Source organism: Leucoraja erinacea, unplaced genomic scaffold, assembly GCF_028641065.1.
Source record: "Leucoraja erinacea ecotype New England unplaced genomic scaffold, Leri_hhj_1 Leri_564S, whole genome shotgun sequence".
Classification (NCBI taxonomy): Eukaryota; Metazoa; Chordata; class Chondrichthyes; order Rajiformes; family Rajidae; genus Leucoraja; species Leucoraja erinaceus.
Window position 1 is genome coordinate 42739 of NW_026576470.1, and position 15416 is coordinate 58154.

General features: G+C 50.9%; 1 protein-coding gene across 1 annotated transcript in view; it reads left to right on the plus strand.

Annotated features, from left to right (window-relative positions):
• LOC129694170 (arf-GAP with Rho-GAP domain, ANK repeat and PH domain-containing protein 1-like) overlaps positions 1-15416 on the plus strand; it is a 76777-nt gene that overhangs the window by 35350 nt on the left and 26011 nt on the right. Inside the window, exon 3 of the mRNA XM_055630887.1 lies at positions 14202-14344. Within this exon, the coding sequence (XP_055486862.1) occupies positions 14202-14344 (143 nt within the window). The remainder of the gene's footprint in view (positions 1-14201; positions 14345-15416) is intronic.

Here is a 15416-nt window from a genome sequence, read left to right on the forward strand (position 1 = left end):
GTGGATCTGTTTTGGCGATAGGCGAATTGGTGGGGGTCGAAGTCTGGCGGTAGATAGTCCTTGATGTGCTGGAGGACCAATCCTAACTTCAAGTAATCCTAGCTTTCCCTCATCACCCCTCTCCCTCCCGAGTTCTCCCACCAGTCGGACTGTCCACCTGATTAGTCTGAAGAAGGGTCTCGACCCGAAACGTCACCTCTTCCTTCGCTCCATCGATGCTGCCTCACCCGCTGAGTTTCTGCAGCATTTTTTGTCGACCTTCGATTTTTCCAGCATCTGCAGTTCTTTCTAAAACATGTTCTGCAGAGATGCTGCCTGACCCGCTGAGTTACTCCAGCACTCTGTGAAACGTCACCTATCCATGTTCTCCACAGCTGCTGCCTGACCCGCTGAGTTACTCCAGCACTCTGTGTGAAACGTCACCTATCCATGTTCTCCACAGATGCTGCCTGACCCGCTGAGTTACTCCAGCACTCTGTGAAACGTCACCTATCCATGTTCTCCACAGCTGCTGCCTGACCCGCTGAGTTACTCCAGCACTCTGTGAAACGTCACCTATCCATGTCCTCCATAGATGCTGCCTGACCCACTGAGTTACTCCAGCATCTTTGTCTACCTTCGATTTTTCCAGCATCTGCAGTTCTGTCTTAAACAGTCCTCCTGGTTATATTTTATCCCTTCATGCCTCGTTGTCAACTTCTCCTAGACGTGCAGGTTTGTAGGTTAATTGATGAGAGGGGCAAAGTTTAAAGGAGGTGTGCGGGGCAGGTTTTTTTTACACAGAGAGGGTGGTGGGTGCCTGGAACGCGCTGCCTGGGGTGGTGGTGGAGGCAGTTATAGTGAGTTTACCACAGAGTTCACAGCAACTTCAATTACAGTCTGCGCTGTGGCCATCTCGGCTCGGGCTGGTTGGAGACACACCTATTATTAACATTCCTGGCCTCTTCGACTCCGAACCCCTCCCTCTCTTCCCCCTCACCAATCCCACAGACGGCTAAATTATTGTTTACTCCCTCTGGAACTTAGAACGGAGACGAGGAAACACTTTTTCACACCGAGAGTGGCGAGCCTGTGGAATTCTCTGCCTCAGAGGGCGGTGGAGGCCGGTTCTCTGGATGCTTTCAAGAGAGAGCTGGATAGGGCTCTTGAAGATAGTGGAGTCAGGGGATATGGGGAGAAGGCAGGAACGGGGGGACTGATTGGGGATGATCAGCCACAATCACAGTGAATGGCGGGTACACAAAAATGCTGGAGAAACTCAGCGGGTGCAGCAGCATCTTTCCTTCGCTCCATAGATGCTGCTGCCCCCGCTGAGTTTCTCCAGCATTTTTGTCTACCTTCGATTTTCCAGCATCTGCAGTTCCTTCTTAAACACAGCGAATGGCAGTGCTGGCTCGAAGGGCTGAATGGCCTACTCCTGCACCTATTGTCTATTGTCTCATCTGGAGTTCAAGAGCCGAGCCATGAAGCAATGGTGTTTAATTGTCACATGTATGTACCACACCGACCAACATGCCCCATCTAGACTGGTCCCACCTGCCCACGTTTGGCCCATATCCCTACAAACCAGACACAAAATCTGGAGTAACTCAGTGGGTCAGGCAGCATCTCTGGAGAAAAGGAATAGGTGACGTTTTGGGTCGAGACCTGTCTAATTGTCTCTTACACGTTATGATAGTACCTGCCTCAACCACCTCTTCTAGCAGGTAGACAAAAGGGCTGGAGAAACTCAGCGGGGGCAGCAGCATCTATGGAGCGAAGGAAATAGGCAACGTTTCGGGACGAAACGTTGCCTATTTCCTTCGCTCCATAGATGCTGCTGCCCCCGCTGAGTTCCTCCAGCACTTTTGTCTACCTTCGATTTTCCAGCATCTGCAGTTCCTTCTAGGAGCCAACCTTCCCCATCCTTGCAAGTGCAGGCCCAGCGCCGTCAAACGCTCATCGTATGTCAATCCAATCATTCCTGGGAACATTGTCTTTTCTCGTGGGCCCCACCTGTTGGTGTGTCGCTCTGTGACGTGCCCCTTTTAAGGCAGGTGCTCTGGAAGTCCCCGCCCCTCCCCCCGTTCATTGTCTGGCACTCACCTGTGTGTGTACCTGGTGGTGACACACCTGTCCGCTTCCCTGTTCACGGTGACCTAGAGAGTTAAAGGGGTTTTGACTGCGTTGGGGACCCCCCCCCCCTGCCTTACCTGTCCAAACTGAGCCAAACTCACCTGCGGAGCCTCCCGCCGTCTCCGAAACCTCTCCCGCCTCCCTGCGGTGAGCGAGGAGACAGGAGGAGCGGTGTTGCAATAGACCTCCAGGGCTCGGAGCGGAAGAGAGAGAGGGGGGGAACCCCACAAGCTGAGCTTTGTTCGAAGCAGAGACTGGGAGCCTCACGGGAGGCGAGCAGGTAATTGTACACCTTCAGAAATCCAACTTGTAATGAATCTTTGTGCCTGTCGCGACGTTTTTACAGCACGGGAGCAGGCCCTTCGGCCCACCAGGTCCGCGCTGTCCTGCGATCACCCCGCTCGCACTGGTTCTAAGTTATCCCCTATTTTTGGTCCCCTAATTTGAGGAAGGACATTCTTGCTATTGAGGGGGCGCAGCGTAGGTTTACAAGATTAATTCCCGGGATGGCGGGACTGTCATATGCTGAGAGAATGGAGCAGCTGGGCTTGTACACCCTTGTACCAGGCTTCTGGAGTTGTCCAGCCTCTACCCCATTGGGATGAGGAGGGGGAGGAAACCGGAGCATTGAAATTGAAACATATAAGATTGTTAAGGGCTTGGACACGCTAGAGGCAGGAAACATGTTCCCGATGTTGGGGGAGTCCAGAATCAGGGGCCACACAGTTTAAGAATAAGGGGTAAGCCATTTAGAACGGAGCAGAGGAAACACTTTTTCTCACAGAGAGTGGTGAGTCTGTGGAATTCTCTGCCACAGAGGGCGGTGGAGGCAGGTTCTCTGGATGCTTTCAAGAGCGAGCTAGATAGGGCTCTTAAAGATAGCGGAGTCAGGGGATATGGGGAGAAGGCAGGAACGGGGTACTGATTGGGGATGATCAGCCATGATCACATTGAATGGTGGTACTGGCTCGAAGGGCCGAATGGCCTACTCCTGCACCTATTGTCTATTGTCTATTGTCTATCCCAGTTTCTCATCCACTCCCCACACACACCAATGCTATCCTACATACCGGGAACAATTTGAAATTTTGTCCAAAGGTAAATCCCTAAGCTAGTCCCACCTTCTTGCGTTTGGCCCATATCAATATACAATTGACAACAAGTGCAGGAGTAGGCCATTCGGCCCTTCGAGCCAGCACCGCCATTCAATGTGATCATGGCTGATCAACCCCAATCAGTTCCTGCATTCTCCCCATATCCCCTGACTCCGCTATCTCTATGGGCCCTATCTAGCTCTCTCTTGAAAGTATCCCTCTAAACCATCCTTAAACATGTACCTGCCCATATGCCTTTTAAATGTTCTTGTACCAGCCTCAACCACCTCCTCTGGCAGCTCGTTCCATACACCCACCAACCTTTGTGTGAAAAGAAATGCCCCTCTGGTTCCTATGAAATCTTTTTTTTGTTGTGAGTCTGTGGAATTCTCTGCCTCAGAGGGCGGTGGAGGCCGGTTCTCTCGATACTTTCGAGAGAGAGTTAGACAGGGCTCTTAAAAATAGGAAGAAGTTCTTGTCAGAGGGTGGTGAATCTGTGGATTTCTTTGCCACAGAGGGCTGTGGAGGCCATGTCAGTGGATAATTTTAAGGCAGAGATAGATAGATTCTTGATTAGAACGGGTGTCAAGGGTTATGGGGAGAAGGCAGGAGCGGGGTACTGATTATGGATGAACAGCCATGATTATATTGAATGGCGGTGCTGGCTCGAAGGGCCGAATGGCCTACTCCTGCACCTATTGCCTATTGTCTACCTGTCTAAACCTTGGGATAGTCCCAGCCACAACTTCCATTATCTGGCAGCTGGTTCGATACATGTGAAAAAAGTTACCCCTCGGGTTCCGATTCAATTTTCCTTTACCTTCAAACCCAAGTTCCTGTGCATTCAACTAGTTGTATTTTTGAAGGGCCTGCTTCCTTATTGCTTGTCTCTATAAATGTGGTTATCGTACCTGCCTCAACTACTTCCCCTGGCAACTTGTTCCATACACCCTCCACCCTCTGTGTGAAAAAGTTGTTGCACAGGTTCCCATTAAATCCTTCCCTTGTTACCAGCCTTCTAAACGGTCCTTCCATAAGCCAGGGTACTGTCCAATTCGCCTCTACCCCATTGCGGACATTGGACTTTGGAGTGTGGGAGGAAACCGGAGCACCCGTAGAGGGGATCTCATTGAAACATATAAGATTGTTAAGGGCTTGGACATGCTAGAGGCAGGAAACATGTTCCCGATGTTGGGGGAGTCCAGAACCAGGGGCCACACACAGTTTAAGAATAAGGAGTAAGCCATTTAGAACGGAGACGAGGAAACACTTTTTCACACAGAGAGTTGTGAGTCTGTGGAATTCTCTGCTTCAGAGGGCGGTGGAGACTGATTCTCTGGATACTTTCAAGATGGAGCTAGATAGGGCTCTTAAAGTACTGACTGTACGGAGTTTGTACGTTCTCCCCGTGACCTGCGTGGGGTTTTCTCCGAGATCTTCTGTTTCCTCCCACACTCCAAAGATGTGCAGGTTTGTAGGTGGTGCACGGGGACCGCTGGTCGGCGCGGAACCGATGGGCCGAAGGGCCTGTTTTTGGGCCGTACCTCTAAACTAAACTAAACTAAACAGGGGATATGGGGAGAAGGCAGGAATGGGGCACTGATTGGGGATGATCCTTAGGTGAGAGGGGCAAAGTTAAGATGAGAGGGACAAAGTTTAAAGGAGATGTGCGGGGCAGGTTTTTTTTACACGGAGGGTGGTGGGTGCCTGGAACGCGCTGCCTGGGGTGGTGGTGGAGGCAGTGGAGATAGTGGTGTTTAAGAGGCGTTTGGATAGGCGCGTGGATATGCAGGGAATGGAGGGATATGGATCACGTGCAGGCAGAGGGGATTAGTTTAACCTGGCATCATGTTCGGCACGGACATTGTGGGCCGAAGGGCCTGTCCCTGTGCTGTACTGTTCTATGTTCTGTGGAAGGATATTAAGTAGTGTGGAGAAAGTTGATCCTCCAAGGTTCAAGTATATTATTGTCACGTGTACCGAGGTACAGTGACAAGCTTTCACAGAGTGCTGGAGTAACTCAGCGGGTCAGGCAGCATCTGTGGAGAACATGGATAGGTGACGTTTCACAGAGTGCTGGAGTAACTCAGCGGGTCAGGCAGCATCTGTGGAGAACATGGATAGGTGACGTTTCACAGAGTGCTGGAGTAACTCAGCGGGTCAGGCAGCATCTGTGGAGAACATGGATAGGTGACGTTTCACAGAGTGCTGGAGTAACTCAGCGGGTCAGGCAGCATCTGTGGAGAACATGGATAGGTGACGTTTCACAGAGTGCTGGAGTAACTCAGCGGGTCAGGCAGCATCTGTGGAGAACATGGATAGGTGACGTTTCACAGAGTGCTGGAGTAACTCAGCGGGTCAGGCAGCATCTGTGGAGAACATGGAGAGGTGACGTTTTGGGTCAAGACCCTTCTTCAAATTGAAACTCCCAGGAACATCATCCATTCCTCCTCTCCACACTGCACAGATACATGATAAAGGGAATAATGTTTAGTGCAAGGTAAAGCCAGCAGAGTCCGATCGAGGATAGTCCGAGGGTCTCCAATGAGGTAGATAGTAGTTCAGGACCGCTCTCTAGTTGTGGTGGGATGGTTCAGTTGCCTGATAACAGCCGGGAAGAAACTATCCCTGAATCTGGAGGTGTGCGTTTGTTTTCACACTTCTGTACCTCTTGCCCCGATGGGAGAGGGGAGAAGAGGGAGTGGCCGGGGGGTGAGACTGGTCCTTGATGATGCTGCTGGCCTTGCCGAGGCAGCGTGAGGAGTTGATGGAAGGGAGGTTCTTAAAAACTAAACTGAACCCACAAACCTGTACATCTTTGGAATGGATGTTCGTTCAAGCTTCTGTGTCTTTTCCCTGAACGTTCAGTATCACCTCTCCCTCCCTTCCCCCCACCACCCCCCACCTCTCTTGCGTGACCTTGGGATGGAGCTGTGAGACCTTGTACTCTCTCTCCTCCCTCCACTACATTGGCTGCCCAGCTGTAGGGGGGGGGGGAGAGAGGAGAGAGAGAGAGAGAGAGAGAGAAGGGGAGAGAGAAGGGAAGAGGGAGGGGGAGGAGTGGGAGGGGGAGGAGTGGGAAGGAGGGAGAGAAGAGAGGATTGAGGGGGAGGGGAGGAGGGAGGAGGGGAGAGAGAGAGAAAGTTAGAGAAGGAGGGAGGGAGATAGGGAAGGAGAGAAGGGGAGAGGGAGAGAGGGTAGAGGAAGAGTGGAAGAGAGAGAGAGAGAGGGGAGAGGAAGAGAGGAAGAGGGGAGAGAGAGAGGGGAGAGATAGGGGGGGCTGGAGAGGAGGAGAGAGGGAGTGGGATCAGAGAGAGGGGGTGAGAGAGAGAGAGGGGGGAGGGAGAGAGAGAGAGGGAGGGAGAGAGAGGGGAGGGGGAGGGAGGGAGAGAGAGAGAGAGGGGGGGAGAGAGATAGAGAGAGAGAGAGAGAGAGAGAGAGGGGGGAGTGGTGTGATTAGAACACTAGTTCCAGGAAGTGTGTGTGTGTGTGTTTCACCCATCTCGGACTCGAAGGAGGAAGTCACAGCTCTGACTTGAGACACCTTAGCTCCTCGCCTGTGTCACGAGCCGACTGGCAAACTCCCTTCTCTGCGCTGGGCTGGAGCTCTGCCTGAGAGAGTGACGGAACTAGGATCCACGGGACTGAGCTGGCTGGCTTTCCTTTGCCACTCACAAGGTCGGTAGCTATCTGTACTCGGAGCTTCTTGGGTAGAGAGGGAGTGGGGAGGGGAGGGGAGGGGAGGGGAGGGGACTGGGTATTATTTACCCGAAACGTCACCCAGAAGTGCGGGAGGAAACCGGAGCGCCCGGAGAAAACCCACGCAGGTCACGGGGAGAGAACGGACAAACTCCGTACAGACAGCACCCGTAGTCAGGATCGAACCCGGGTCTCTGGAGCTGTGAGGCAGCGACTCTACCGCTGCTCCACAACTCCGTGTGGTTTAGAGGCAGTGCATGGAAACAGGCCTTTCGGTCCATGAGAGGAATAGATCGGGTAGATGCACAGTCTCTTGCCCAGAGTAGGGGAACCGAGGACCAGAGGACATCGGTTTAGTATGAGATGGGGGTGGGGGGGGGGGAGATTTAATAGGAATCTGAGGGGTAACATTTTCACACAGAGGGTGGTGGGTGTATGGAACAAGCTGCCAGAGGAGGTAGTTGAGGCTGGGACTAACGCAAGGGTTAAGAAACATGGATAGGACAGGTTTGGAGCGATATAGGTATTAGTGTAGATGCAGCATGTTGATTGGCGTAGACAAGGTGGGCTGAGGGGCCAGTTTCCTTTAAGAATAAGGGGTAAGCCATTTAGAACGGAGACGAGAAAAAACTTTTTCTCACAGAGAGTTGTGAGTCTGTGGAATTCTCTGCCTCAGAGGGCGGTGGAGGCCGGTTCTCTGGATACTTTCAAGAGAGAGTTAGATAGGGCTCTTAAAGATAGTGGAGTCAGGGGATATGGGGAGAAGGCAGGAACGGGGTACTGTTTGGGGATGATGGAATAGAATAGAACACAATGCCTTTTATTGTCATTCAAACGGGTTGGTTTGAACAAAATTGCATTCTCTACACTCTTACATTACAAAAAAAAACAAGACACACACTTAACACAATTTCCACAAATATCCATCACAGTGGATCTCAAACACCTCCTCACTGTGATGGAAGGCAAATGTCTTATCTCTTCCCTTTGTTCTACACCCGTCTCAACTGCAGCTGCAGCGTTGCGGAGACTGGGGCTCACGATGTTAAAGCCCCCGGCGGGCGATGGTAAGTCCCGCGGCCGTTTAAGCCGTGCCGGGCGATGTTAGGCCCCGCTCCGAGTCTTTTAAACCCCGCCATTCCAGCGGGAGAAGTTGCCATTGCGGGAGCTCCGAAAAGCCGTCTCCCACCAGGGACCCGCGAGCTCCCGATGTTCCCGTCCACCGGGCCTGCGGCCGGAGACTCCGAAGCTCCGAAGTCGGGTCGCAGCCGCGCGCCACCACGGCTCTCCCCGCTCCGAATGGCATTGAATGGCGGTGCTGGCTCAAAGGGCCGAATGGCCTCCTCCTGCACCTATTGTCTATTGACTCTAAGACATCGAGTCAAGGCCGATTAACCTACAAAGCTGCAATTGTTTGGGATGTGGGAGGGAATTCCGCGGAGCACCCGGGGGAAACCCGTGCAGGATCCGACTCGGGTCCCTGGCACAGTGAGACAGCAACTCTACCAGCTGCACCACCGCATGTGGGCCGAAGGGCCTGTTTCCGTGCTGTGTGGCACTATGAATGGTGGAGGGAGATTGATTTGTGATAAGGCAGGTGGTGGGTGAGCTGTGGCTTTGAGGTTAGGATCAGACCAGCATGATCTGAATGTGTAGTTGGGCGGCACGGTGGCACAGCGGTAGAGTCGCTGCCTCACAGCGTTGGAGACCCGGGTTCGATCCCGACTACGGGTGCTGTCTGTACGTTCTCTCTGTGACTGCGTGGGTTTTCTCCAGGTGCTCCGGTTTCCTCCCACACTCAAATGACATGCAGGTTAGTAAGTGAATTGGCTTTGGTAAAATTGTAAATTGGCCCCTAGTGTGTGTAGGGTAATGTTAGTGTGCTGGTCGATGTGGACAATTGACAATAGACAATAGGTGCAGGAGTAGGCCATTCGGCCCTTCGAGCCAGCACCACCATTCAATGTGATCATGGTTGATCATTCCCAATCAGTACCCCGTTCCTGCCTTCTCCCCATATCCTCTGACACCGCCATTTTAAGGGCCCTATCTAGCTCTCTCCTGAAAGGGACTCAGTGGGCCTGTTTCCACGCTGTATCTCCAAAGTCAAGTAAAGTATGTGTTGGAAGGAACGGCAGATATTGGTTTAAACCGAAGATGGACACCAAATGCTGGTACGTTCTCCCTGTGACTGCGTGGGTTTTCTCCGGGTGCTCCGGTTTTCTCCAAAGACCCACAGGTGTGCAGGTTAATTGGCTTCTGTAAATTGTCCCCAGCCTGTAGAATGGTGTTAGTGCGTGAGGTGATCTGTTGGTCGGCACCGGCGCTGTGGGCCGAAGGGCCTCGTTTCCACCCTATATCACTCTGTGAGGTTGAGTTCTAGTTGAGAGATGCAACACGGACACAGGCCTTTCGCCACACCGAGTCCACGCCGACCTTCGATCACCTGTTCAATAGACAATAGGTGCAGGAGGAGGCCATTCGGCCCTTCGAGCCAGCACCGCCATTCACTGTGATAGAAACATAGAATGATAGACGATAGGTGCAGGAGGAGGCCATTCGGTCCTTCGAGCCAGCACCGCCATTCAATGTGATCATGGCTGATCGTCCCCAATCAATAACCCGTGCCTGCCTTCTCCCCATATCCCTTGACTCCACTAGCCCCTAGAGCTCTATCTAACTCTCTCTTAAATCCATCCAGTGACTTGGCCTCCACTGCCCTCTGTGGCAGGGAATTCCATAAATTCACAACTCACTGGGTGAAAAAGTTTTTTCTCACCTCAGTCTTAAATGGCCTCCCCTTTATTCTAAGACTGTGGCCCCTGGTTCTGGACTCGGCCAACATTGGGAACATTTTTCCTGCATCTAGCTTGTCCAGTCCTTTTAATAATTTTATATGTTTCTATAAGATCCCCCTCATCCTTCCAAACTCCAGTGAATACAAGCCTAGTCTTTTCAATCTTTCCTCATATGACAGTCCCACCATCCCAGGGATCAATCTCGTGAACCTACGCTGCACTGCCTCAATCACAAGGATGTCCTTCCTCAAATTAGGAGACCAAAACTGTACACAATACTCTAGATGTGGTCTCACCAGAGCCCTATACACCTGCAGAAGAACCTCTTTACTCCTATACTGAAATCCTCTTGTTATGAATGAAATTATCTTGTTATGAATGATCTTGGCTGATCACCCCCAATCAGTACCCCGTTCCTGCCTTCTCCCCATATCCCCTGACTCCACTATCTTTAAGAGCCCTATCTAACTCTCACTTGAAAACATCCAGAGAACCGGCCTCCACCGCTCTCTGAGGCAGAGAATTCCACAGACTCACAACTCTGTGTGTGAAAATGTTTTGCCCCATCTCTGTTCTAAATGACTTACCCCTTATTCTTAAACTGTGGCCCCTGGTTCTGGACTCCCCCAACATGCCTCTAGCGTGTCTAATCCCTTCATAATCTTGTATGTTTCAATAAGATCTCCTCTCATCCTTCTAAATTCCAGAGTATACAAGCCCAGCCCCTCCATTCTATCAACATATGACAGTCCCGCGATCCCGGGAATTAACCTGGTGAACCTATGCTGCACTCCCTCAACAGCAAGAATGTCCTTCCTCTAATTTGGAGACTAAAATTGCATACAATACTCTAGGTGTGGTCTCACTGGGGCCCTCTACAACTGCAGAAGGACCTCTTTGCTCCTGTACTCAACTCTTCTTGTTATGAAGGCCAACATGCCATTCGCTTTCTTCACTGCCTGCTGTACCTGCATGCTTACTTTCAGTGACTGATGTACAAGGACCTCCAGATCCCGTTGTACTTCCCCTTTTCCCAACTTGACACCATTCAGATAATAATCTGCCTTCCTGTTTTTGCCACCAAATAACCTCACATTTATCCACATTAAACTGCATCTGCCATGCATCTGCCCACACCCATCCTGTCCAAGTCACCCTGCATTCTCATAGCATCCTCCTCACAGAATAAAGGAAGAGGTGGAGACAGTGAGCTGAGGGAGAGCTGAGAAAGGGAGGAGAAAGCAGGGACTACCTGAAATTGGAGGTCAATGTTCATACCGCTGGGATGTAAACTGCCCAAGCGGAATATGAGGTGCTGCTCCTCCAATTTGCGGTGGGCCTCACTGTGGCCATGGAGGAGGCCCAGGACAGAAAGGTTGGATTGGGAATGGGAGGGGGAGTTGAAGTGCTGAGACACCGGGAGATCAGGTTGGTCATAGTGAACCGAGCGGAGGTGTTGGGCAAAGCGATCGGGGGAGTTCAGTTTGGTTTTAAAATACAGTGCAGAAACAGGACCTTCCGCCCATTTGGACCAGCAATTTTTTTATATCCCCCCTCCCCCACCCTCCCTGTACACTAACACTATCCTACACACACAGTTTACAATTTTTACTGAAGCCAATTAACCTACAAACCCGCACGTCTTTGGAGTGTGGGAGGAAACCGGAGCGCCCGGAGAAAACCCACGCAGGTCACGGGGAGAAAACGTGCAAACTCCGTACAGACAGCGCCCGTGGTTAGGATCGAACCCGTGTCTCTGGCGCTGTGAGGCAGTGACTCTACCGCTGCGCCACCATGTGTCTGTGGGTGGGGATTCAGTGGGGGGGGGGAGAGTGTCTGTGGTAGGGGTAAGATGCGTAGACAGCTTATTCTTCTTATCCAGACCATGCACAAGATTAGAAGTTGTTCAGGCAGAGCTGAAGACACCTTCTTGACAATGGTGTCTGTCTTGACTCCATCCAAGGACCCAAGCAGTCTTTCCAGGTGCGGCAGAGGTTCACCTGCACCTCCTCCAACCTCATCTATTGCATCCGCTGCTCTAGGTGTCAGCTGCTCTACATCGGTGAGACCAAGCGTAGGCTTGGCGATCGCATCGCCCAACACCTCCGCTCAGTTCACAATAACCAACCTGATCTCCCGGTGGCTCAGCACTTCAACTCCCCCTCCCATTCCCAATCCGACCTTTCTGTCCTGGGCCTCCTCCATGGCCAGAGTGAGGCCCACCGCAAATTGGAGGAGCAGCACCTCATATTTCACTTGGGTAGTTTACACCCCAGCGGTATGAACACTGACTTCACCAATTTCAGGTAGTCCCTGCTTTCTCCCTCCTTCCCCTCCCCTTCCCAGCTCTCCCACAGCCGACTGTCTCCGCCTCTTCCTTTCTTCTTCCCGCACCCCCCCCACATCAGTCTGAAGAAGGGTCTCGACCCGAAACGTCGCCTATTTCCTTCTCTCCATAGATGCTGCCTCACCCGCTGAGTTCCTCCAGCATTTTTGTCTACCTTCGATTTTTCCAGCATCTGCAGTTCCTTCTTAAAGATGGTGTCTCTCTTGTTGCTTCTTGTGCGTGGAGGTGGAAAGATTGGTGGAAACAGGGCCGCGACGTGAACGCTCTTTCCTTCACCCCTTTAGTCAGCTGACTTCCCTCCCTTCCCTCTGTAGCGTGGATGTTAAGGGCACTAGTTCATCTCATTGAGACATATAAGATTGTTAAGGGCTTGGACACGCTAGAGGCAGGAAACATTCTACCCGATGTTGGGGGAGTCCAGGACCAGGGGCTACAGTTTAAGAATAAGGAGTAAGCCATTTAGAACGGAGACGAGGAAACATTTTTTCTCACAGAGAGTTGTGAGTCTGTGGAATTTTCTGCCTCAGAGGGCGGTGGAAGCCGGTTCTCTGGATGCTTTCAAGAGAGCTAGATAGAGCTCTTAAAGATAGCGGAGTCAGGGGATATGGGGAGAAGGCAGGAACGGGGTACTGATTGGGGATGATCAGCCATGAACACATTGAATGGCAGTGCTGGCTCGAAGGGCCGAATGGCCTACTCCTGCACCTATTGTCTATTGTCTACAGTCAAAAGAAGAAGCTGGAATGAGTTGAGTGGACAGGACTTCCGTGTATTTAACATTTGTGGCTTGCTGAACGTGATATGATTTTCACTGCTCTCCGCACCATACAAAGGGGAAGTTCGTGGAGAAGATGGTCGACTGCTTATTGGGTCCTGAAACCACCCCTTGTTTTGAAAGGAACAATGGTTTATTTTGAAGGAAGACAAAAATGCTGGAGTAACTCAGCGGGTCAGGCAGCATCTGTGGACAGGTGACATTGGTTAACGTGGACTAGGTGGGCCAAAGACTGTTGCCATGCTGTATCTCTAATTCAAATCTCTTCCTAAGTCTTCTCTATTATAAGGCAGCATCCCTGGAGAAAAGGGGTTGGTGACATTTTGGTTCAGAACCCTTCTTCAGACTGAAAGATAGACCAGCAATCACCCGTTTGCACCAAGCGGGGTCTGCAGGCGGTGCTGGCTCGAAGGGCCGAATGGCCTACTCATGCACCTATTGTCTATTGGGACAGTTCACTGAAGCCAATTGACTACAGACCTGAAGACAGGCACAAAATGGCCACAAATCCCTACAGAAGGGTCTCGACCCGAAACGCCATCCTCTCACCCTGGCCTGGCCACAAACTCTTTGAATCACTTCCCTCTGGAAGGCGACTCCGGACTGTCAAAGCTGCCACATAGAAACAGCTTTTATCCACCCCGAGTAGTTGCTCTACTCAACAGCCAAAAATCTGTAGCCTCCCTTTGATCTGGTATTTTGTTGGTTCACATGCTTGATCAATGGTGTTTTATCATTAATGTTTTATTATTATTAATGTTAATAATAATGTTAATGAGGCTCAGAGGGGATAGAGCCTTCTCTGTTGCTGCTCCAGCACTCTGGAACACCCTGCCGTTGCACATCAGACAGGCCCCCTCACTGTCCATCTTCAAATCCAGTGTTAAAACACATTTGTACTCCCTGGCTTTTGACCATGCCTGAGGCTTTGCTTCTGTTTTTGGTGTTTTTGATGTTTCTTTATTTTACATGTCTTTTCCTACTATTTCTTTTGATTGTTATTATTGGTGTGCATTAACTTTTTTGTCAATGATTAGTGATGTACAGCACTTTGTTGCAGCTATGTTTGTTTTTAAAGTGCTCTATAAATAAAATTATTATTATTATTATTATTATTATTAATGTTTAGTGTTTCCTGAGTCAACTGTCATGTTGTTACTTGTGGGCGGAGCACCAAGGCAAATTCCTTGTATGTGAATACTTGGCCAATAAACTTACTTACTTCCTTATTCCTTCTCTCCAGAGATGCTGCCTGCCCCGCCGAGTTACTCCAGCACTTTGATTCAATCTTCAGTGTAAACCGGCATCTGCAGTTCCTTCCCACATTATTCCGTGTGATGATTTTGTCTTTTTGTTTTTGTTCTAATGTTTAGGACCGCACCTGGAGTGTGTTTGGAGGACCCGAAGGCTGGAACTCTGACCCCTCTCCTACTTCAAACGCAGGCTGCAGTCCCACAGCAGTCACAGAGTGGACCCCTCCTCCCACCCAGACGTCCCCTCGACTGGCAGACACAAGGTGAGTCCAGCCCCGACACATTCCACTCGTACGTTTCACTCCTCGAGGAGTGACGACTTTTGTTAAGGTTGTTGTTACGGTTTTGTTTAAGGTTTTGTTAAGATTTTGTTAAGGGCGTTGTGAGTCTGTGGAATTCTCTGCCTCAGAGGGCGGTTCTCTGGACCGCCCTGTGATTTCATTGTCTAATACATTTCGTTGTCTCTGTACTGTACACTGACAATGACAATTAAAGTTGAATCTGAATCTGGACACTTTCAAGAGAGAGCTAGATAGGGCTCTTAAAGATAGCGGAGTCAGGGGATATGGGGAGAAGGCAGGAACGGGGTACTGATTGGGGATGATCAGCCATGATCACATTGAATGGCGGTGCTGGCTCGAAGGGCCGAATGGCCTCCTCCTGCACCTATTGTCTATTGTATATTGACTTGGAAGCATGTGCAGGAAGGATAGATGCACACAAAATGCTGGGGTAACTCAGTGGGGCAGGCAGCTTCTCTGGAGCGAAGCAGTCTGAAGAATGGTCTCGACCCGAAACGTCACCCATCCCTTCTCTCCAGAGATGCTGCCTGTCCTGCTGTGTCTATTTCCTGCTTTGAAGATGTTCTCCTGCTCTCTCCGATGTGAGCTTGAGGGATAATTCCCAGCGTTTGTTCACGTGCTTGAGTATGGGTTTAGTTTGGAGCTCCACCATTCGCCCCATCTATTCCCCTCAATGTTTTGTACACCTCTACAAGATCATCCCTCAGCCTCCTGTGCTCCAAGGTATAAAGCCCCAGCCTGCCCAACCTCTCCCTGCAGCTCAGGCCCACAATAGCTCCCCCCCAACAATCGGAACTATGTTTTCCTGCCTCCTAGCGGTGTCCAAACCACCTTATTAATCTTATATGTTTTTCAATAAGATCTCCTCTCATCCCTTCTAAACTCCAGAGTGTACAAGCCCTAACCGCTCCCTTCTCTCAGCATATGACAGTTCCCACCCCCATCCCGGGAATTAACCTTGTAATCAGCTTGATATGATTCCAAATAGGATAGTATTAATGTACAGGGGTCGGTGGGCCGAAGGGCCTGTTTC